Source organism: Lethenteron reissneri, chromosome 23 (assembly GCF_015708825.2).
Source record: "Lethenteron reissneri isolate LAM-NWPU_2019-01 chromosome 23, ASM1570882v1, whole genome shotgun sequence".
Lineage (NCBI taxonomy): Eukaryota > Metazoa > Chordata > Hyperoartia > Petromyzontiformes > Petromyzontidae > Lethenteron > Lethenteron reissneri.
The window spans coordinates 17,531,711-17,554,882 of record NC_083801.1 but is presented as its reverse complement, the minus strand read 5'-3'; the positions used below and the strand labels follow the sequence as shown (position 1 = coordinate 17,554,882).

Below are 23,172 nucleotides of genomic sequence, written 5' to 3'. Positions count from 1 at the left end.
ACACGAGACGCACGCTGCTGTTGCTGCTACCGAGGGCGAATTTGGCGTTTTAAAGAGCCGCCGCTTGGTGGGTGAACGCGAAAAATGCGAACGGAGCCATAAAATTCAAGGCGACAGGAGTGTTTTGCCTCGCGGGGGTGGTGGTGGTGGTGGGGGGGTATTGCGGCAAAAGCGAGGGAAAGGGCCGCGCGCAGAGCTCCGTCCTCTCCGCAACTCCGTTCGGTCGCAAACACCAAAAAAAAACCACCCCCCCCCCCACACACACAATCACGGCGACGCGAGACAAAGAGCGCACACCGAAGCGAACAAAAGGTAGCGATGCGCCACAACTCACTTGCTTCCAATTGACGTTTCTCTTCCGCACTGGAGTCGAGGGGTCCCAGTTTCGTGTCGGTGCACGGGTCGCCTCCGACGCCCCTTCCGTCGAGCGGCGCCTCGGGAGCGAAGCCGCGGTACAGGATGGGCTCCGCGTCAAACCTGCCCAGGCCGGGCCCCTCAGCACCCATCGGGGCCACGTCGCACTGCCTGCCCGCCAGGGGGAAGGCCGCGTGCGAGCCACCCACCCCGACCCCGACGCCGGCCAGCGACTCGAGCCACGAGCGCGCGTACGCGCTCTCGGGCGCTACCGCCGTCGGCGACGCGTACACGTTGAGCTGCGTGTGCACGTGATGGTGCGGCCACGACGCCTGGTACATGGCGGGGGGCTTGGGCTGGAAGCTGCACGCGGGGTACTCCGCGCTCAGCCCCGCCGCGGGCTTGGGCAGCTGGAAGGGGGCGTCGTGAAGCGGCGCCATCAGCTCGTCGCCGTCGTGCCTCACCAGGGAGTCCACGAAGTAGCGGCCCTGGCTCCCCTTTGACGCGGACATCATGACAGCCGAGCTGCCCAGCGCGGCGCGGCTGCTGCTGCTGCTCCTCTTGCTGCTACCGCCGCTGCCGCCGCTGCTGCTGCTCGTGCGGCTGCTGTTGCTGCTACTGTTGCGGGCGCGCGCGCGACCCAATAGCGGCCGGGCGCGACTGCATCGGCGGCGGCGGCGCTCCTCCCCGCCAACACCGGGCCGCGTGTTTTGAAGGCGCCGCGCGCTCCCATTGGTCGCGGGCGACACACGTGTGAGAGCCTCCACCATCAGAGGGGATGCGCGCATGCGAAATCAGCTGCGCGAGCCCCCAAAAACGCACGGGGAGGGGAGGGGGCATGCGGCTCCAACCCTCCCCCCCCGCGTGCGCGCGCGTCCGCGTGCTGTGTGTTGCGTGCGGCTAGGAAAACCCGGCGAGACGAGTTCGATTCCCGTTCATGAACAATAACGGTGGCGAATGTCCGAACCATGGACCCCCCCCCCCACCTCCTCCTCCTCTTCCTAGGTCGACTCATCCTCGGATGAGTACCTGGTGCGGTGCGTAAAACAAAGCCTCTCGGGAGACAAAGGCGGCCGAGCGTGGTCCTGGCCACCCACGGCCTCGTGTGCCGTTCCGGTCCTTCATTTGGTGCTCGCTAACAGCAACTTGCCCCAAAAGGTCTGGTCGGGCTATACGGGGCACCTTAGTATTTGTGCGTGTGCGTTGCGTGGACGTTTGCGCGTCTGTGTGCGCGCGTGTTGTTGTGCACACGAAATTTGCATACGGGGCAGAGCGCCCACGTTATTATATACGCCCGCGCACAAATCACGGTGTGGAATACATTAAAACGCTGCGCGTGTGTCAGTGTGCCACCTAATTATGAATCCATACGGTCCGCGAGAGGTGAGAGAGAGAGAGAGGGGGGGGTCAAGACGTCTCGAGGAGGATGAAACCAAAACACCGGCGTTGTGACGGTGGCCGCGCTTTCATTGCGATTTTAAACAAAATGACGCGTGTATATTTAAAAATAAGCGATGAAGACGACGACCACAATGATGATGATACGATCTCACGATTCAAAGATGTCATGTACAGAGAGAGCAATCATTTGGAGGCTGCGACGCAGCAGCAGCTACGACAACAATCAACAACAACAATCAACAACAACAATCAACGCAATGATCACGACTCGTGCACAGAACTCGCTCGTTCATGTCGAGCGGGCCGAAACTTTGCGCCGTCCCTCGTGGATACGCATTGCGAATGGCCAATATCTAGGAAAACGCGATTGCTTCATCCATACCCGCCCACAAATTAACCCCGAACACCACAACGCGCGGAAAAGGCGGGGGGGGGGGGCACGGAAGGTGGGGGGGGGGGGCAACAGAGGCTGAGAGAGAGAGAACGACTGAAGGTGGGGAGGGGAAGAAGGGATGGACCCCGTGACGGGACCCCAGAGAGGAGGGAATCTTGGACGATGCCCGAACAACCGTCGGTGTCACAGCGACGACCTCGTTCATGTTCTATGAATATCCCTCTGTCTCTCCTCTCTCTCTCTCTCTCCTATTTATACTGTATTCCCACACACACACACATATATATATACCCACACATCACTCGCACCACTCACGGTGCGTACACGACCGGGAATGTCCCATCCCACCCCCCCTCTCTCTCTCTCTCATCGTGACTCACAAACCTCGCTCTCCTCTCTCGCTCCCTCCCTCGCTCGCTCTCTATCTGCTCGGCATTTAGAGCGGCGCTCGGCGTTACCGGGGCAGGGACTTGGATGGACTGTAGAAATATAATCCCGCGTGAGTCGGGCGCTCTCACGAGACGTGGGGGGGGGGGGCAGTGGTTGCGGGCAGCCGAAAGTAGCCGCGGCGAGTCCACGACAAATTCACGCGAGCGTGGAAGCACCGATCGACAACCCGTTACCTCGCCATTGTCACCGGGGCATGACGGCGCATAATAGAATTACGAAACGTACGGAAAATGTGTTACGCGGCAGAGTTATCTTTTTACACACACACACACAATTGTTACATGCGATGCAGTCGTGTGTATATGTGTATGGGTAGTGTAATGGTTAGCGCGCTGCGCTACGAACCCGGCGACTAGAGCACTCGCGGGCCAACATCAGTGATGATAATCACAACCGGTCCTGGGCCTCCCCTAGGTCAACTCGGCCTGACATCAGTACCTGGTTCGGTGTGTGTGTGTGTGTGTAAACATCGCCACTGGAGTAACAAAGAGGGTCAGGAGTGGTGCTTGCCAACCATTCCCTCGGCGCCGATAGGTGCTCGCTAACAGCACTTGCCCCAACAGTTTGTTAATTCTAACCGGGGGGGATTTTTGTCTTGTATTACCAATACGCTTATCATCTGACTAGTCCCAGGTCTTGTTGCTCATATATATTTTAAATTCATCAACAGTTTTTTTTTTATTTCAAAGAAACCGTTCAAGTTTGGCCTGACACAAGCTCGCGTTCTCTTGGCGAATGCGATCGTCCACGGTTACTCGCTCGCTCACTCACAAATTGTTTTCAGCCGATTGCTTTCACAACTCCGTAAGAAGTTCACTGCGTGGGGTTCATGCCGTCACGCCGTACGAAAAACCGTCACGAACAAACAATAACAATAAACGATACATGTATACAAAAAATAAATACGTTATATATTTAATAGATAAAATTATCAATTGGACAAAAACCTGAAATAATTGAGTACGCACCTAAAGCTCCTATCACCACGATTCTCACAAATATTACATTTTGTGGTTCCGTATCATCACATCAGAATACGTGCCCAACACACCGTGACACGACAGTGCAAAGTTACACCGAACGTAAACACGGCACAACGTTGCAATGTTACAATTGCACACAACACACAACACACGCGCGGGGTGGGATAGACTCAAGAAAATCCGAAATTCGCCGACTTGCAATCATCGCATTATGTGTTTCCAACCCCCATTATTGTGAACACAAGCCCTCCTACTCCTGGGCCATCTATGAATTTGCTAACACATGCAATGTGCTTCTCACCTTGTTAAAATGATGTTATATTAAAGTCTTACGACCCGTCTTTAAGGAATGTACTTTGAATTAGATTTTTAATATGAACGTAACAACGGTTATGTGGGTGGAACGACCTTTTTTATATATAAAATATTTTTTACGCCCCCTTTTTCACCACCCCGCTCATCAGCTCAACAACCTCCGCTCAGCTACCGCCCCCCCCTCCCAGCCCGGCAATGCGCCCCTGCCTCTCGCTCCACGCCTCCCTCTGCCAACGGTCGCGGTCGCTGCCAAACTCCATCGCGGCTTCCAGGGGGAGCTTCCTCCACCGCCACCGCCGCCGACACCTCAGGGCGACGGGACGCGGCCATTTTGCGCTCGAGCGAAGCCCTGGGCTCTTCCCTCCCCTCCACCTTCCCCCCCTTCCCTTCTACTCCGCCCGCCCATCCAAGACTCCCCCACCACCACCACACCCTCACCACCCTCAGGCCCGGAAAGAGAAGTCATCTCCGCAATATAATCCATAAACAGGCCCGCTCTGCCCACACACACACACAGAGGCCCGTACGTGGTGACTTCGCAGTGATAATGCGCACGTGTCGATTTGGTGTACACATGGCACATGCGCGCCTGCTGATGGCAAAGCAGTTGCCTGCGAATGCCAGGTTTAGATGCATCTCCCGTTCATCGCGAACGCGAATGTTCGTTTAGCATACAAAGACAAAGATCCCCCCCTTATAGCCTTGGGGGCAAGTGCTGTTGGCGAATAGCACCGAATGAAGGGTCGGCACACGAGGGGGCGCGTGGGGTGGCCAGCACCGCGCCCGGTCGCCAATATCTACGTGTGCCTTTAACATACACACACACAACAACAACTACACGCATGAATGAATTAAGGTGAACGGTGCAGTATTACACGATAGGGCATCACGTGTTCGGGCGTCATGAGCCGTTAGGCGCCATGCCCCGAGTCAAATGTCGTCGTGAAGGCATTTGGACCTGAAATGGCGAAATCACCATGGTGTCGTGTCACGAGAACACACGCCGTCGCCGTTGTTGTTGTTATTGTTGTTGTCGTCGTGATTGTTGTTGTCGTCGTTATTTCACGATGCCGTGTGTGCGCATGGCCGGCTACTGACATGGACAGCTGACAGACGCTGTCACACTCGTCCGTCCGTGTCGATGAGGGCACGATGTTGTCACCGGAGCGCGCGCGATGCCTTGTGACGTCTTTTTTATAAAAAAAAACAACGAAATATAATCGCGCGCGCGTGTGTACGGGCAAGCACGTGTGATGTGTTGACCCTGCTGTTACATCACCCATGTAATCACAATAGGGCGGCTGACTTTGTATTGTTATTATGATGGTTATTATTATTATTGTTGAGATGTAGTTTTTAATTGTTTACAGCCGCCACGTGACTTTACCGAAAAAACCTAAGAATATGAATATCGAACTCTGCATTTCCGCGTGTCATTTACAACAACGACGGAGACAACCAAAACACGCATTGAGCAAAATGAACAAGCTGGCCGCAGGTAAAACTCGTTCCATCACGATTATTGAAGCTTATTGAGAAGCTCTTTACTAGATAGTTAAAAAGAAAATAACGTTCTGTTTTGTGTGTGTGTATATATATATATATATGCTTGTATCCGAAATAATCGGACCGGCGATGCAACATACATTGTTAAATGATCTCGTAAATACGCATCGCGATATTTGTTGTCATTAAAAATATATGTAAGCGGAAGCATCGTTCGTTTATTTTTTTTAAGTCTCTCTGCCTATTGGCTATGTCGACCAATTCTATAAAAAAAATCTAACTTTGGTTAGGTGAGCCACACTTTGGGCCGGGTTCGACCTTCTGGATCTCATCGGCAGAGTCATCAGGCTTGTTAAAACGAATGCTTTCGAATTTGCCAGATGTTAATTTGGCACTCGGTATGAATTACGGGGAACTCTGTTTCATCGTAAAAAGAGGGGGGGGGGGAAGACGCGACAAATGCAAACTCCGTGTGCGTCGCTGCGGTGGACGATGGGTAAACTGTTGAAACATCAGTAGACAATTATCCCGCATATCCACATATATACATAAGTACATTTTAAATTATACCTATGTTCATAATGAGTTTATTTTAGGGTTAGGCCCTGTCGGTTCGGTGCCAATTTTTGTTTGACTATAATCCTACACACAACGCGACAGAGTCTATATTAAATCAAATCGTCACGTGGGCAAATGTAGACATTGATTTTGGTTTGATTGGCCCTGCCGGGTACGTTAAAAAGAATATCGTTACAGCATTACACCTAGACGAAGATTGACTACCAAAATGAACCAATTATGCATCTGAATTTTGGTCCTGAAAGCAGGAATGTGCACTTATATACTTTATTTATTTTCAGTGACTTGGCCTTTTCTCTATTTTGCATTTTGTTGTTGTTGTAACTCGCCGACACCGTGTCCCTACTTGACATCTGTGGTGGGGGAAAGAGCTTTATAGCTCATCGGATTTCTCCTCCACCTCTTAATACAGATTATGACTCTACTGGCATTTGCGTTTGAATTCATCAGCCTAGCCACTGCCGCGTGGTGAGAGCGAGGGAGGTTCGATCTGCACGCTCATGAGGTGGCGTACAGACGAGACGCCAACGGAGGCACCTTCACCTCTGCAAGACACAACGAGGGGGCTACACTCAAAGACAAAGATCCCCCCCCCCGTGTAGCCTTAACAGACTGTTGGGGCAAGCACCTATGAAGGCCGGCACTGTGGCACACGAGGGGGTGTGTGGCCAGCAACCACGCCCGGCCGCCTTTGTCTCCCGAGCGAGCGGCACAAGGTACTCATTTGAGTCTGAGTCTACCTAGACGAGGCCCAGGACCGGTTCAGATAATCGTCACCGGTGTTGGGGAATCGAACTCGGGCTGCCGGCTTCGTGGCGCGGCGCGCTAACCGCTGCACCACCGCTGACAACACCACCACCGCAAACACCACCACCACAGCAAACACCACCACCACTAACACCACCACCACTACCACCACCACCGCGGGAGCTACGATGACTCACAGAACATCTCAAACTGCTCAATACTGTTTAGAAACAGGCAATGTAATTTTTTTTTATTCTTTTTTTAAAGTTCGTTCGCTTTGAAGCAAATGACGAATGCGCGCACGCTTTGCGGGACATTTATGGTAGCGTTGCTCTATGCTGGAAGCGCTCGCCCTACTGTATTATTAAAACCGGCTCCTGCCCGCGCAGACGTGGCCGGAATGTCAATGCTGCTGCTACTGCTGCTGTGACAACACGCAAGCAGCAGCAGAAGAAGCAGCAGAAGCAACAGCAGCAGCAGAAGAGCACGGGGAGGCGAAGCCGCGGCGCCCAAGAGGCGCCCACTCATCGCGTTTTGTGGCAACAACAAAAGCGCGTCGCACTTTTATTGCGAATCATTGAATCCGTCTCCCCCCCCCTCCCCACCCACCCTACCCACAGGCCCGTCCGGCCGGCTCCATTCCTCAAGGCAACAGCAACGCGCCGCTCCGCACGTGCACCGCCAACCAACCACCACCAACAACAACCGCCGCCATCAACAACCACCACCACCACGCACCACTCACCAACCACCAAGCACCACTCACTAACTTCCACCACCAACCACCAGCACCAATAACCGCCACCTCCACCAAACGCCACTACTCACCAACCACCACCAGCAACAACTGCCACCACCTCCAACCACACACCAACCACCACCGCCAAGCACAACTCACCAACCACCACCAACAACCACCAGCATCAACAACTGCCACCACCGCCAACCACTCACCAACCACCACTACCGCCAAGCATCACATGTCAACCACCACCAACCACCACCAACCACCGCCACCACCACCCAGCACGTGCTCACAACTTTGGCTGCAGGCGAACGGTGCCAACCGCTGCGCTCCGGACGCCGTCGTTCCGAGTTCGATCCCCGACCACGACCCCCGGACGCAAACGACGATTATCCCGAACCGGAACCGGTCCTTGCCCTCCTTAGCCGTGATTCAACGAGAGTGCGAGGTGCGCGTGAACATCCCTACTGGGGGAGACAAAGACGGCCGGCGGCCGGGCGTGGTTCGTATCCACACCGCCTCGTCCGTGCGCCCTTCCGGCCTTCATTAAGGTGCTCCTCGCGTAAGGGCCACTTGTCCCAGCAGTCCGTCAAAGGCTATACGGGGGACCTTTGTCTCTTGCACATTCAAGCGTGCGGGGCGGGGGGTCATGGCGAAGTGGGGGTGTAAAGGGCGGAGGGGGCTCTTGTTTAGGGGGGGTTGCGGGGGTTAAGAGAGGGGGTTGATGGGGGGTTAAGGGAGGGGATTGAGGGGGGGTGTTGAGGGGGATTGAGGGGGGGGGGTTAAGGGAGGGGATTGAGGGGGGGCTGGAGGGAGGGGGCGCTAATGACGGCCCCGCGCGCGGGTCTAACCGGATGTGGGGCGCTCATTTCCGTCGGCTTTTAATGGCCCCGCGCTGGAGGTGAGCGAGGCGTGCCCAGGGCGCTGTTTGTTGCCCGTCGTAAAAAGCGCGCTCACCACCACCACCAACAACAACAACCACCACCCCCACACACCAACACCAACAACCACCACCACCACCACCACCATCCCACCGTCTCCGCTCTCTCGCCGCAAACTTTCATCTCGCTCCATGTCGCTTCTCTGAGAGCAGCAGCAGCAACAAAACAACAACAACAAAACGCATCCACACACCCACCCACCCCAATTGAATGGAGAACTAAAAGCGCCGCCGACGCGGCTCTCGCGAGCAATCTCCCTCGCGCCCAGCGTGAAACGGGGGGGTGGGGGGGCGCGTGATTGCCGGGCAATTGCGCGCCCAGGGTCTCGAGTGGAGCGCGAGAACGACTTGGCCCTCCTCCTCCTCCTTATTGGGGCCCATATATAGAGACGAGAGCGCTGGGCCATAGAACCCGCCCGCCATTGTGCCGGGGGCTCTTACACGTTTATGTGGCGACATTTCCTGCGCCCCCCCCCCCCCCTAGCGAGCGAACCCCTTTCATTCATTCATTCACCGCCCAATTGTTATAGATGGTGCGGGGGGGGTGTGACCGAGACAGAAGCGCATCTCACGGTGCCAAGCGAGGAGTTGGCGTGGTGGCATCGTCGTCGTCTTTCTCGTGCGCGTTCGGACCTAGGGTGCTGGGAAGGGGTTGAGGAAGGAGGGGGGCACCCCCCCCCACCCCACCCCCAGCCCCCAGGAACAGCGAGAGCCGGGTGCGAGAGGAAAGTGGCGGCGAAGGGGGCCGATAAAAGAAGAGACACGGAGAGAGACCTGGATGGCGTGAGATGCGATGGTGTGAAGAGATCTGGACGCGAAGGGTTATGGTTAGAGCACTGGGGTGTGAACGAGAGGGTCTGAGTTCAGTGTGTGCGAGGTACAGCCGAGTGTTTAGGGCAGCTGGAGGTGTGATGGGAATCTGGAAGGGTGGGGGGGGAGTGAGGGGTGAGTGCGCGTGTGTGTGTGTGATCTGGGTGTGAGCGAGAGACGCGGGTGAGTTGGGATCCCGGGTTCCTTACAATTCTGCATTGGGTGCGTTACAATTCTGAATGGATGCGTTACAATTCTGCATTGGGTGCGTTACAATCCTGCATTGGGGCGTTACAATTCTGAATGGGTACGTTACAATTCTGCATTGGGGCGTTACAATTCTGCATTAGGTGCGTTACAATCCTGCATTAGGTGCGTTACAATCCTGCATTGCGTGCGTTACAATCCTGCGTGGTTGCGTTACAATCCTGAATAGATGCGTTACAATCCCCGGGTGTGTTCGAAAGCGCCGCGCGCGGCCTTGTTCTGCGGGCGTTGTGCGAAGCTTTTTTAACACGTAGGGGGAGAATGTGTAGCCACGACGTCAAACAAATATCAATACTAATAGAAAGTATGCCCGATGCCGGCATGGCGAGTCCGCGCCATTACGCGATGCGCTCCGTTTGAAGTCTCGCGGCCAAATTGAAGCCGGAGCCTCGTTAGCGCTAATTGCGTTGTACGGAGGGGAATTTGCTCTGCAAAAATGGGACATTAAAACAAAATATATCCCCTCCCTGGTATTCATCATTTTATTTTCTCCGTATAATAGCCGAAATTACACCGGTGTATATAATTGGTTCTTTGAAGTAAGTTTGGCGGCCAGTCAAATCGACTCTGTTGTTGTGACAATTAATTATAAACGTTTTATTCACACGAGATTTATCGGGGTGGGGATGGTGGAATAAAATTATACCCGCACTTGGCACACAGCGTTGCTTAGCGAGCATGTATTGACAGATACTGGGACGGTCATTCGTGCAAACATTTCTTTATTAGGTATTGCTCACGGGGTTCATACGATTAAGACCTCTCAGATATACATATATGTTTACCTTTCCTATACTTCGTGGTCTTTAAAAAATATTTGTTGTAACGCGCTCTGACGCGCCCCTACAGAACATTTGTGAAAGAGCTTTATAGCGCATCGGATTCCTCCAGATTAAATACATATTCCGATTGTGATACTCTCACACACGTACACGCTGACATGTGCAGGTCACGTACATGCGCGTCCCGGCTGCGGCGTGTACGTCAAGTAGAATATTGCATTTTGAATATTTCGGCGAATTAAAATGAAATAACATTGTTTGTTTTCAAAGAGTGAATTTTGTTAATTGTTTTGTTGACAATTGCGGCCTTGCATATGAATGTCAGTGTCGACGTGAAGTCAAACGGCGGAGTGTTCGCGCTGCGCGGATAACGCGATAGACGGAACGGCGCACACACATACCATGTGCGTTTATTGAATTAGTGTACACAAAAAAACTGAAATTGTAAACGCGAAAGTTTGTATCGTTTTAATTACTGCGCACGGTTGTGGAAATACATTCGCGCGGCCTGAGAAATACGCGCGTGAGAAGATAACATCGCGTAAACCGTCTGTGATTAACATCGTGTTTACATTGCTACAATTGCGAAACCATTCCTAAATCTGTTCAATTATTACACACTTATTATAGAAAATAATGACAACTTCAAACTAATTATATAGCTACACGCGCGTTCTCGTACAAATATAAATGTTTATTATTCACCAAACAACCTCAACCAGGATCACGCAGCAGTTTACAATAAATTGGGAAACCAGTATTTTATCTTAAAATGTAAAGCTACAATTGTAACTAATGCACAGTGGCAACTCTGCTATATATATACACACACACACACACATCTCTCTAAAAAGCTATGGAGGATGTGCGGGGGGGCTAAAGAAGTCCCCCCGCTTTCGATTCCCGTACATCCCGTTTGGTTCGCCGTGCGCGTGTTTACATCGCGCCGTGAAGATGGTGCAACGTGGACGTTCTTATGTGCATTGCATTGTTGTTATTGTTGTTTCGTCTAATCGACACGTGGCTACGTGTTCAGAGCGGGCTGGATGGACGTGGGGGGGGGGGGGGGCAGTCGAAGCGAACCGAGTCGGCGAACGGAGCCCCGAGGTTCCAAACCCCTCGGCAGTACCAGCAGCAGCAGCTGAAGTCAGCCTGTCCCAGCGGCTGCACGGCGTTTATTGTTTGAGACGTCGATTTCGGCCGTGCTCTGTAGGCGCGCGCGCGCGGTGGTGAGCGCGCCGCACGCCCCTGCGACGATCCCGACGACGACGAGCCGAGTTCGATTCCCGCTCACGGCGAACACAACAACCGGTGACGATTGTCCGAACCGGTCCCGGTCCCGGGCCCTCCCCGAGGTCGACCCCCCCGCCTCAAATGCGTTACCTCGGTGCGGTGTGTAGAACATCGCCACATTGGGGAGACAAAGGCGGCCGTTCCGGCCTTCAAAAGGCGCTCCGCGCAAACGGCACTTGCCCCGGCAGTCCGTTAAAAGGCTATACGGGGGATCTTTGTCTTTACAGTACTGTATCTCGAACAGAAAACAACCCCCGTCATGCGCGCGCCCCAAGATGCAGTAAAGACAAAGGTACCCCGTGTAGCCTTAACAGACTGTTGGGGAAAGTGCTGTGAGCGAACAGGACCTACGAAAGATGCCGGCACGGCACGCGAGTGGGTGGCCAACACCACGCCACCTTTGTCTTCCTCACGCTGATGTTTCACACACCACACCAGGTACTTATCCGAGGCCGAGTCGAGCTAGGGGAGGCCCAGGACCGGTTCGGATAATCGCCACTGGTGTTGGCCGCGAGTGGGAATCGAACTCTGTCGCCTGGTTCGTAACCAAGTGCGCTAACCGCTGCACCACCGCTCCCCCCCGCCACACACACAGGTACGCACATTTTTACACGTAGTCTATTATTGGAAATGCGTGTACAGCATACACACGTAATTATATAAAACAATTGCTTAATTTTCCTATGTGCCGCTGCGAGAAGTAAAAACAAACTAAACTTGACGTTTCGTCCGATTGGCCTTTCTCAGCAGGATGCGCGTCTACGTTCAACAATCGGATTTAGTATCGGGTAACGGTCGCAAATGCGTAATGCGCGGATCCAGTGATGCATAATGGATGCTTGCGATCATTACACGAGTTGGCACCGACATCATGGATGGAATTTCGTGGGGGGGTGGGGGTGGGGGGGGGAATAGTCGTGGCAAAGCAAAAGCTATTTTTGTTTAAATCTAATTCACCACGTTTCGGCCAGCAGAAAACAAATTGCATGGCACCGAAACGTTACCGCGTTGGGGGCACGTTTCATACCGCTGGGTTATTGACCGGCACGTGGACCGTGTGTGGACAAGGGCTTCATGGCTCATCGGATTCCTCCAGTGTGCGAATAAAGATTGGGATTCTGACGTGGTCGAACTTCTCTACACGAGGCAGGAGATCACATCGTAAGGCGGCAAGTGCAGCGAGCGAGCACTTACAGTATTGCTATCAATGTAAAGCTTTCGTGACTGCAGGGATTCATCTTCTTGGTTCTTCTGGTAAAGCCACGTAGAAGGGAAGTAATAAAATAATAAAATAATAAAAATAAAACTTAATAAAATAAAATAATATAAATATAATAAAATTATTTTATTATGTTTTATTTTTATTATTTTATTACTTCCCTTCTACGTGACTTTACCGAAAGAACCAAGAAGAAGGAGTATTGCTATCATCAACAACATATACCCTCACCTAACGTACATTCGGTGCCCACACTAATAGATACGCACACTCAATGACGTGAACATTACGCGCAAATACATGGACAAAGATCCCCCTTCCCCTTATAGTCATACAGACCGGTTTGGGCCAAGTGTGGTTATAGCGAGCGGCCAGAATGTGCATACACACAGACGATCTCACCAAAAGACAAAGATCCTCCGTGTAGCCTTCACCAGACTGTTGGGGCAAGTGCTGTTAGCGAGTAGGCCGGCACGGCACACGAGGGGTGTGTGTGTGGCGAGCACCACGCCCGGCCGCCTTTGTCTCCCTAGTGCTGATGTCGAATACACACCGCACCGGGTCGGCACTCGATTGGGATTGAGGCGACCTAGGTGAGGCCCAGGACCAGTTCAGATATTTGTGACTCGTGCTGGCCGTGAACGGGTACAAAGACAAAGAACCCCGTGTAGCCTTAACAAACGGTTGGGGCAAGTGCTGTTAGCGAGTAGCACCGATGAAGGCCGGTACGGCACACGAGGGGGTGGGTGGCCAACACCACGCCGCGTTTGCCTACCCAGTGGTTTACACACCGCACTAGGTACTCATTGGAGGCCGAGTCGACCTAGGGGAGGCCCAGGACCGGTTCAAATAATCGTCGCCGGTGTTGGCCGTGAGCGGGAATTCGAACTCGGGGCGCCGGGTTCGGCGCGCTAACAGCTACACTACCGTTCCCCACTTGCAAGTACACACGTACATATACAAATATCATACACACATAAACACAGATGCCGCATACATCACACATAGCGCGGCCTTTGCCACTACAGGAAGTGTTTGTAATTATTGTCTAGACCAGGGGTCGGCAACCAAAATAACAAGAAGAGCCATTTCTTTCCAATTCGGTACAAAATTCAGTATTTCAAGAGCCGCAATGCATCTGAGTACATACGTATTGAGTACGTATGTACGATGAGTACATACGTACTCATCGTCAAGAAGCAGCCCGTAAAGAGCCGCATGCGGCTCCGGAGCCGTAGGTTGCCGACCCCTGGTCTAGACGTTATAGTCTTTTGCCTGGCTATCATCATCAACACCACTTTGTAGTGGTGTACTACCATCGGTACTCACGAACTACTGCAATAGCACTGCACCACTATCACTACTGCAAGAGCCCCAATGCATCACGACTTCATGCATTGAACCGTTCCATAGACAGATTTGAGCATTGTATTACCACGACACAGCCTCTCCACTGGCTATCCACATCGCGTCGCCACAACTACTTACATGACGACGGAATAACTTCAATCGGCTTTCGCGAAACATGCCACGGAATGCGAATCGTTTGGTTCATTGACGAGAGTGGTTTACATATCTACAATACAGGTTAATATATATACTGAATATGCAGGGTGCTTCAAATAAATGTTAACACTCGCGAGAATTTGCAACAACAATACCACGAGAAACGAGACTCCGGGCTCTGGAGACCACCTGGAGAAGATTCCAGGCGTGCGCGTTGACAACGATGGCGAAGAAAAGTTGAGACTCGTTAACTTTTCGAAGCTAATAACGTAACATTTGTTACAGTGTATTAGTATCCGTTGCTTTTCCATTAAAAACGATAGTCCCATATAAGTGTTCACATTTTTGTTGAAGCACCCTGTGTATATACAAGTGTAGTTGTAATGTTAGAAAGTTAAAGCAATCGGTATAAGGACTGTCGTGTATGCTGAAGACTAAAAAAAAACAACGCTAAAGTGATAAACATGAGATTTTTTTTTTATCACACAAATGGATTCCACTTCATCCGTGCCAAATTCCTGCGGTCTGCTCCGTCTGGAACGTCACTAGAATTGGCATCAGCGGCGAGCCACGATCGGTCATATTATACAATCGGAGAGGGCTTTCACCGCCACCAGTAATCCCAGGACCTCCGATTAGCACGGCTTGGTTACGTACAGTGCGCGAAAGCAGTTCACACGTTTCACAATAATTGCGTTACAGTACACCAATTTATTCCATTTCATGGTGACGTAACCGTTACGATGGCTCATTGCTCTATCATCATTCACAAACCGAGATCCACACGCTGACTGCCCCCACCGTCACTACCGCAATAGTCCACTGCTATCGGTACCGCATTGCCATAAATAGGCCTACCGCACGACCATCGATTGGTACCTACGTTCATACGAATTCGGTTCTGCCATCACCATCAATACCGCACTGCCATCGGTGACCTATACTTCACCACAGTCCGTGTAGACGCTTCACTCTGGATGTTTTTGTTCCCGTGTTTAGTTTGCTGTCCCTCCCCCCGCCCCCGCATCTCCGGTTATCTACGTACGGTGCGAATGAAGTTCAACAGTTGCAGCCTTGCAATGCAGGCCCGCGCACAGCCTATACCGACCCAACAACCACTAACCAAAGCCCGTGATCAACGACTCCATAAATCTTCTTGGTTTTTTCGGTAAAGTCACGTAGAAGACGGCTGCTTGTGTTGTAGCCGAAACGTCGTGAGAATTATTTTATTATGTTTTATTTTTATTATTTTATTACTTCCCTTCTACGTGACTTTACCGAAAAAAACAAGAAGATGAATCCCTGCAGTCACGAAAGCTTTAAATCGAGACTCCATAAATCATAACAGAATGCGCCTATAGCTTAAAAAAAACGTGTTACCACGCATATTAAAAACACTTACATTCGATTTACACAACCAATAAATACCCGAGTGCCATTGATACACGTAACCTCCCCCGTAAATTGTGCACGCCTATCATCGATACGGAATTGGCACCAAATGCGACGCGAACGCACGTAACGCGTTAAAAACGTTTCAAGCAAATGCAATTATTACCGCAGGGTATACTCTGCCGAGCATCAAATGTTCGCGTTACCGCATCCACTCCGTTTCCGTCGTTGTCCGCCTTTCGTTGCTGGTGGTCATCATCGAACGTTTGCCAAGTGTGCTCAGCTGGATGCCCAAAGCGATGCTGGAACTTTCGATTCATTTTTTTGGCCACGCAACGAGCGACACCAAATTAACCGCCGAGGCATAATATCGGAGAGCCCCATAAATCAGAAGTTAAAAGGTTCACATGGTCTAGCTATAAACTTACATTTACAGTTTACATCAAAGACAAATATCTCCCCCCCCCCCCCCCCATAGCGTTAACAGACTGTAGGAGCAAGTGCTGTTAGCGAGCACCTATGAAGGCCCGCACGGCACACGAGGGGGTAAAGATGGCCATCATCTCGCCCGGTCGCCTTTGTCTCCCTAGTGGCGATGCTTACACTCCCCGCACCTGGCACTCTACTCATTTGAGACCGAGTCGACGTAGGGGAGGCCCGGGACCGGTTTCACAGAATCATCACTGGTGTAGCGCGGCGCGTTAACCGACACACCACCGCTCTCTATAACAGTTTTACACATCAGCCACTCAGTCACCATCGCTTATTTCGTGGATAGCAACTGTGCTGGCGTCAGAACCGTACTCCCTTCAACACCACACTGGCACCAATAGGGCACTCGAACCAAAAGGCCTGTGCTTGCCCCCATCACCGATGCCGCGATTCGATCTTGTTGTCGGAACAGCAGCACTGCCTCCCTGCACTCCAGGCTGGCTGCGTGGACAATGTACTGCGACCCAGATTCACGCAGCCAGGCAATGCAGGCCCACGCCCAGCCTACCAAATCCTAGGCAAAGACCCCCCCCCCCCCCCGTATTGCCGTAGCAGACTTCGTTGTGTGTGCAAGTGCTGTTACTCGAGTAACACACCTATGAAGGTCGTCGCGTATCAACGAGGGGGTGGGGTGGCCAGCACCAACCGTGTTAGTTCGACTGTGTCTCCCAAGTGGCTGGGTTACACGTCGCATTTGGTACTCATTTGAGTCGACCTAGGGGTTAGAGGGGTGGAGCAAGAACGGTTCGGATAATCGTCATCGGCGTTGACGAATCGAACTCGGGTCGCCGGGTTCGTGGCGCCACGTGCAGACCTACCTACCCCGCCAACGCAAAGTCATCCCTGGTGACGATCTCATAAATCATATCGCACAAGGCACCACCTCCACCGAAATCGCGTTACCACCCACATTACACCACAATGCGCACTGCATTGTTGTCGGTGCTGAACTACCGCTCGTAACTTGTTATCATGAACACTGCATTACTTCCAATACCTCGGAACAACCACTGCTACGCGACTATACCGCACGGCACTACTTTGTAGCAAAACACTCCTCTGGCATCAATACTGTAACATTGCTAATTCTACCAGACATGGACTTTCTTGATTAATTAATGACTGTGTGTGTGTGTTTAATTCGAGACGTTACGCAATGTGGAGCGTTTATACTACGAGTGAAACCGATCCGCAGCACAGTATTTCGGCTTGTATGCATTTATGTTGAACTTTTTCGCGCCGTACGTAACCAACCGTGCTAATCAGACGTGCGGGGCAAATGGCCATCAAAGCAGACGCAAAAATCATGTTTTAAACAAACGAGTTTGCAATCTATATTTAAAATTGCATAATGCTTTCTGTCACCGCCGGTGACAGAAAGCATTAACGCATCTCTCTAAATACCACTAAAACGCAACACGATTCATTTTACCGAAATAAAACACTTTAACGCAGCTATAATGTTTTTGTTAAAGGAGGATGGGGGGGGGGGGCGCATTTAGATGTTAATGTTAGGGTGGTTTAAAAATCAGGCTATTTTTACCAGCGCACTTTCAACTCGAGCAGCGGCGTGGAGTTTGTCTTTCCGACAGACCTGTTCTTCACCTGAGGACGGCTGCTTGCGTTGTGGCCGAAACGTCGTGAGAATTGTATTTTATTATGTTTTATTTTTATTATTTTATTATTTCCCTTCTACGTGACTTTACCGAAAAAACCAAGAAGACTACCACACGTGTCGAATTTCAATTTTCCAGCCCCTCTGAAACAATCACTTAGAATTGACATCAGCCACTAGTTCATTCATGTGATGTTTAGCAATTGTACTGCTGCCATCACTAATCCACATACCACGATTACTATCATCAACACCGCACTGCCATTCAAGGAGGCACTACAGTAATATCGTGTTGCTCCATCACTACCATATTGCCAACAACACTGCCTCCACCACTATCACTGAGTGAATATATATCAATCCCCCGCTGCCACCAGCACGGCACTGTCAACACAACCTCTGTACCTCACCCCCAGACTTTGTAGGCACTGCTACGCCAGACCCAGATTCACTCGGACTGCGAATTGAAAGCATTGCCGTGCACAGACTATCAACCCTAACTAATCCGGCCCGTGATTCATGAGTTCATAAATCATAACCCAATGCACTTTGTGTAAGTTCTCGTGCAAGTTCATATGCGTATGACGTCGTCTCGGTCATCGGCTGCAAGTCACCGGGGGGAGAATAATGGGAGAGTAATGGTCAGGCAGAATTGGCGCTGCTTAGGGCCGAGACAACAACAGGTGCATGGGATGATTGGCGATTTGTGGGTAGGGGAGGGGGGCACACAGGTGCACTCAGGTGCCCCCCCGCCTACCCACAAGTCAGGTTTCCCCCCACTCTTCACGGATGCCACTTCACGGAGGAGTGCAACCACCACGCGGGTAGGCGCCAGCGCACTTTCAACTCGAGCAGCGGCGTGGAGTTTAAATGCGTCGCAAGGTAGCCCACCGGATTGTTAGAGCCGCAATAGCTCGCGAGTACATCATTTACAGCCGCGACTCAAAAAGTGATTTGACTCAACTCAATGAAGTTAGGGGCCATCCATTTAGTACGTAGGCATGGAGGGGGGAGGGGGCGGGTTAACCCAAATGCGTACGCTTGCGTATGGGCAGGATCTACTGACAATGTACGTACGCATAGGAAACGGTGGGGAGGGGGGGGTAAAGCCTCGATGATAATTTGTCTACATTGGCCTTCAAAAGGAGTTAGATAGTTGGGCAGTGGACTGTTTGCTTAAAACACGTGAATATTATAAATCCTTGATCGTTTCTGCGTGGATTAAATATCGGCCATTCTATAGGATTCGGGCGTTGGGGTGAGTCAAGCGTACGTACGCAGGTGGGGGGGGGGGGGTGTAGAAAGTACGCGTGTGATGAACAGGGAGGAGTGGAGGGGTCAAGTTGACAGATGTTTGCGTACCTACTAAATGGATGGTCCCTTAGGCTTTAAAAAAAATAATGTTTATCACGAGACGAGGCCTGCAGTGTAGGCCTCCATTTAAAATGGCGTCCGGACCCCACCAGGTCCCCGCGTCCAGCTCTCGTTGAGAGACGAATCTTCGTCTCGCTTCACGGGCTGCTCGACGACGTTACAAAAAACACAACAACGTCCAACATTCCGAGCATCGGGCGTGATGAAATGGCCACAGAAATGTCGACCGGTGCGCCATTGTCGCAGAAGGCGCGAGGAACGCCGGCACACAATGTGCTTCCACTTGCGCGTGTCGTTTCATTTAAAAGATTGTATACCGCGCATGGTGCAGGTTGGGTGCGATTAAAGCGTTGTCGTAATGCGATAAGCATATACTTCCCTGGGCAGCCGCGTGATTATTTATGGCGTTTAACGATGTATATATATATATAGACCGGATTACGAACGTGCACTCGTGATATTAGGTCTACTTGCAGGGACCATGGGATGAAAAATAAGAGAGATATTGTGTCGATGATTTGGAGTGGTGGGACAGTGGTTAGCGCGCTGTGGCTACGAACCCGATGACCGGAGCTCGATTGCCAGCTACGACTAACATCAGTGGCGAGCGATTTCAGAACCGGCACTACTCATCCACCCACCCGCAATAGCCAACGTGAAGAGTCGCAAAAAAAAACCCACATTGCCGACACGGCGTCGGAATGCCTTTATCGGGTCTTGGAAACGATTTCATTTATTTGATTCGGTGCAACTATTTTCGTATCTCGATCCGAATCGATGACATCACTGGCTGCTACCCAACATCGCCTTCATTGACCTCCTTACGTGCGGTCTCAGTTACATTCATGCCCATGCTTGCCATCTTTACGTAACCAAAACCGAACATGACACACACGTTGCATGCATAGGCCATGCAAGTGTAGATGTAAATACGGAGTTGTGAGTGAGCGTGCAAACCCTGGACACACGATTTAAAGGAGGGGGGGGGGAGCATTGTTTCGTTGAAAAATGTGCCGTGTACGCACCACGTGACGATGAGGCATTCCACGTTACCCTGCATATACAAAGATAAAGATTCCCCGTATAGCCTTAGACAAACTGTTGGGGCAAGTGCTATTGGGGAGCACCTATTCATGCGGCACGGCACACGAGTGGGTGAGTGGGTGGCCAGCACACCAAGCTGGGCTCGCCGTTGTCTCTCTTGCGGCGATGTTTACACACCGCGTCAGGTACAGTGCTCTGCTCATTTAATACCGAGTCGACCTAGGAGAGGCCCACGACCGGTTCACACATTCGCTGGGTTCGTAGCGCAGCGCGCTAACCACTACACTACCGCATCTATGCAACGCGTGCTCCCTCTCACACACTTTAATGCAGGAACATCGCGCCCGCGTACACAACACACACGCACTTTGTTCTAGGAAATAAACGGACACGCACTCGCACAACTTTCCTCGGATAGAAAAGAAAACCCCACACCTTCCTTAAGGAATTAAACAAAGACAAAGGTCCCCCGTATAGCCTGAACAGACTGTTGGGGCAAGTGCTGTTAGCGAGGACCCTACGAAGGCCGACACGGCACACGAGGGGGTGGGTGACCAACACCAGGCGGGGTCGCCTTTGTCTCCCCAGTGGTGATGTTTACACACCACACCAGGTACTCATTTGAGGCCGAGTCGACCTAGGGGAAGCCCATGACCGTTTCAGATAATCGTCACTGATGTTGGTGGCCGTGAGCGGGAATCGAACTCGGGCCGCCGGGTTCGTAGCGCAGCGTAGCGCTAACCGCTACACCACCGCTCCCCACAATGAAATAATAAAATAAACAGCCACTGGCTCACGCACAACAACCCTCTAGGAAATAATACAACGACCAAACCCCCTTCCTATAGGGCGTAAACACCACCACCACAAACTCACACTTTCATCTGCGTTATATTACAAAAAATGCAAGCACACGCTTCGCTTAAATAAATGCGGTTCATTTTAAAATCTACAAACATTTTAACTGTCATATATGTAATAAACCCAACACAAAGACAAAGATCCCATTCATAGTCTCAGCAGTGTTGGGGCAAGTGCTGTTAGCGAGCACCTATGAAGGCCGTCACGACACACGAGGGGGTCGGGAGACCAGCACCACGCCCGGCCGCCTTTGTCTCCCTAGTGGCGATGTTTACACGTCGCACCAGGTACTCATTTGAGACCGAGTCGACCTAGGTGAAGGCCCAGGGTTGGTTCAGATCATTACAATTCATCGTTGCTGGTGTTGGTGGCCGTGAGAGCCTCGCGCTAACCGCTGCACCACCGCTCGCCCCCACCACACGCACGCTCCAGGATATCCCCCATACGATTCGGAGCGTTTCCGGATTGGTGACTGCAATGACGGATGTCCAGAGAGAACCCGTGTGCTGCTATATAAAATGGGAAGATGGATGTTGGTTTTCATAATTATTTGCAGCGGTGCGGGTGGCTCGGAGGGGAGGAATACGCGAGCCCAGAGTCGGGCTCTTGCGGCTGCGCGCGCTCCAAGATGGGACCGTGTCTTCAGCCAAGGGACCAGCGTTACCCGAGTCTGAATTTTCACGCACGAATACAAACTGATTTGGTAATGATGCTGCTGCTGCTGCGTTGCCATGCTGGTGAGCGCACGTACAACGAACAAACGACAACAAAGCCAAACACATTCCGTGTCGGTAACACCGTGACCTCAAAAGTAGAAATATATGTCACAGATAACGTTTCGTGAATGGCCCTTCTTCATAAAACACTTAAATAGAGAGGTAAAACGGTGGACAGTGAGAGCGGAGGAGACTGCACGTATCACCATTGGGCCCAATGGGAATGCAATTTTACAAATGGTGTCCGATGACCGTTGTTTAAAAATAATAAGGCACATGGACAGTTAGACCAATAACGTAGCTGCTTGTATCAAACAAAGCCTTCAATATTCACACAGTGTGACGACCAAAATAAAAACAGGCAAATCACGTGTTCACCACGTAACCCCTCCTCCGAATACAGTGACACCCCATACGTAGGAGGGACTCTCCATGCACTTGGTAGGGGGGGGGGCTCGTGTGTTATCGTGGAGGTTACGAAGACCGTGTTCTCGGCAGACTTGGGGGGGGGCAGGTGCTGTTAGCGAGGACCACCACACGAAGGACAGCGCTGCACCACAAGCGGGCCGGGTGAACAGCATCACGCCCAGCCGCCTTCGTCTCCCCAGCGCTGATGCTCTCCACACATACAACGCACCGTGTACAGTACAGGAACTCCTCATTTAAGGTCGAGTCGACCTGTTGTTGGTCGCGAGGCGGAATTGAAATTCGGGTGGGGTGGAGCGGTGGTGCAGCGGTTAGCGCGACGCTCTCACAGCCACCAGCAACGATGAATTATAATTATGTGAAGCAACCCTGGGCCTCCCCTGTAGGCCAACTCAGCCACTCAAATGAGTACCTGGAGGAGTTCGATTCCCGCTCACGGCCACCAAAATCGGTGACGATTATCTGAAACGGCCATGGGCTTCCTTTAGATCGACTCGGCCTCAAATGAGTACCTGGTCTTGTGTGTAAACATCACCACTGGGGAGACAAAGGCGGGAGACAAAGGCGGTCGGCAATGCTTATAGCAACCCACCCCCTCGTTAAGCTTGCGAGCCTTCACGAGGTGCTCGCTAACAGCACTTGCTCCAGAAATATGTTTAAGGTTATACGGGGGGGGGGGGGGTGGATCTTTGTATTTTTGTGCGTATTGTATTAACTTATATATTAATTATTAATTACAATAATACACGATCAGAAGCATGGACTCACTTTATTAGCACGTTCTCGTATTATGCACGAGCCGTAACCGAAGTCAAAACCTTCCCATGGTAGTAACATATACGCATACGTTTGTATAATATACTGCATATAGGTTTATAATAAATTAGATTTTAATTTTATACATTTTTTAAACGCAAAGAACTGCGCTGGCAGCGGTGTTCAAGCATGCATTTGTTTTTAT

The 23,172-nt window shown here is 51.6% G+C and overlaps 1 protein-coding gene across 1 annotated transcript in view; it reads right to left on the bottom strand.

Annotated features, from left to right (window-relative positions):
- The window catches only part of LOC133346138 (homeobox protein Hox-A9-like), a 43,484-nt gene that overhangs the window by 6,141 nt on the left and 14,171 nt on the right, over positions 1-23,172 (bottom strand). Inside the window, exon 2 of the mRNA XM_061557575.1 lies at positions 335-1,115. Within this exon, the coding sequence (XP_061413559.1) occupies positions 335-869 (535 nt within the window). The 5' untranslated portion in view covers positions 870-1,115. The remainder of the gene's footprint in view (positions 1-334; positions 1,116-23,172) is intronic.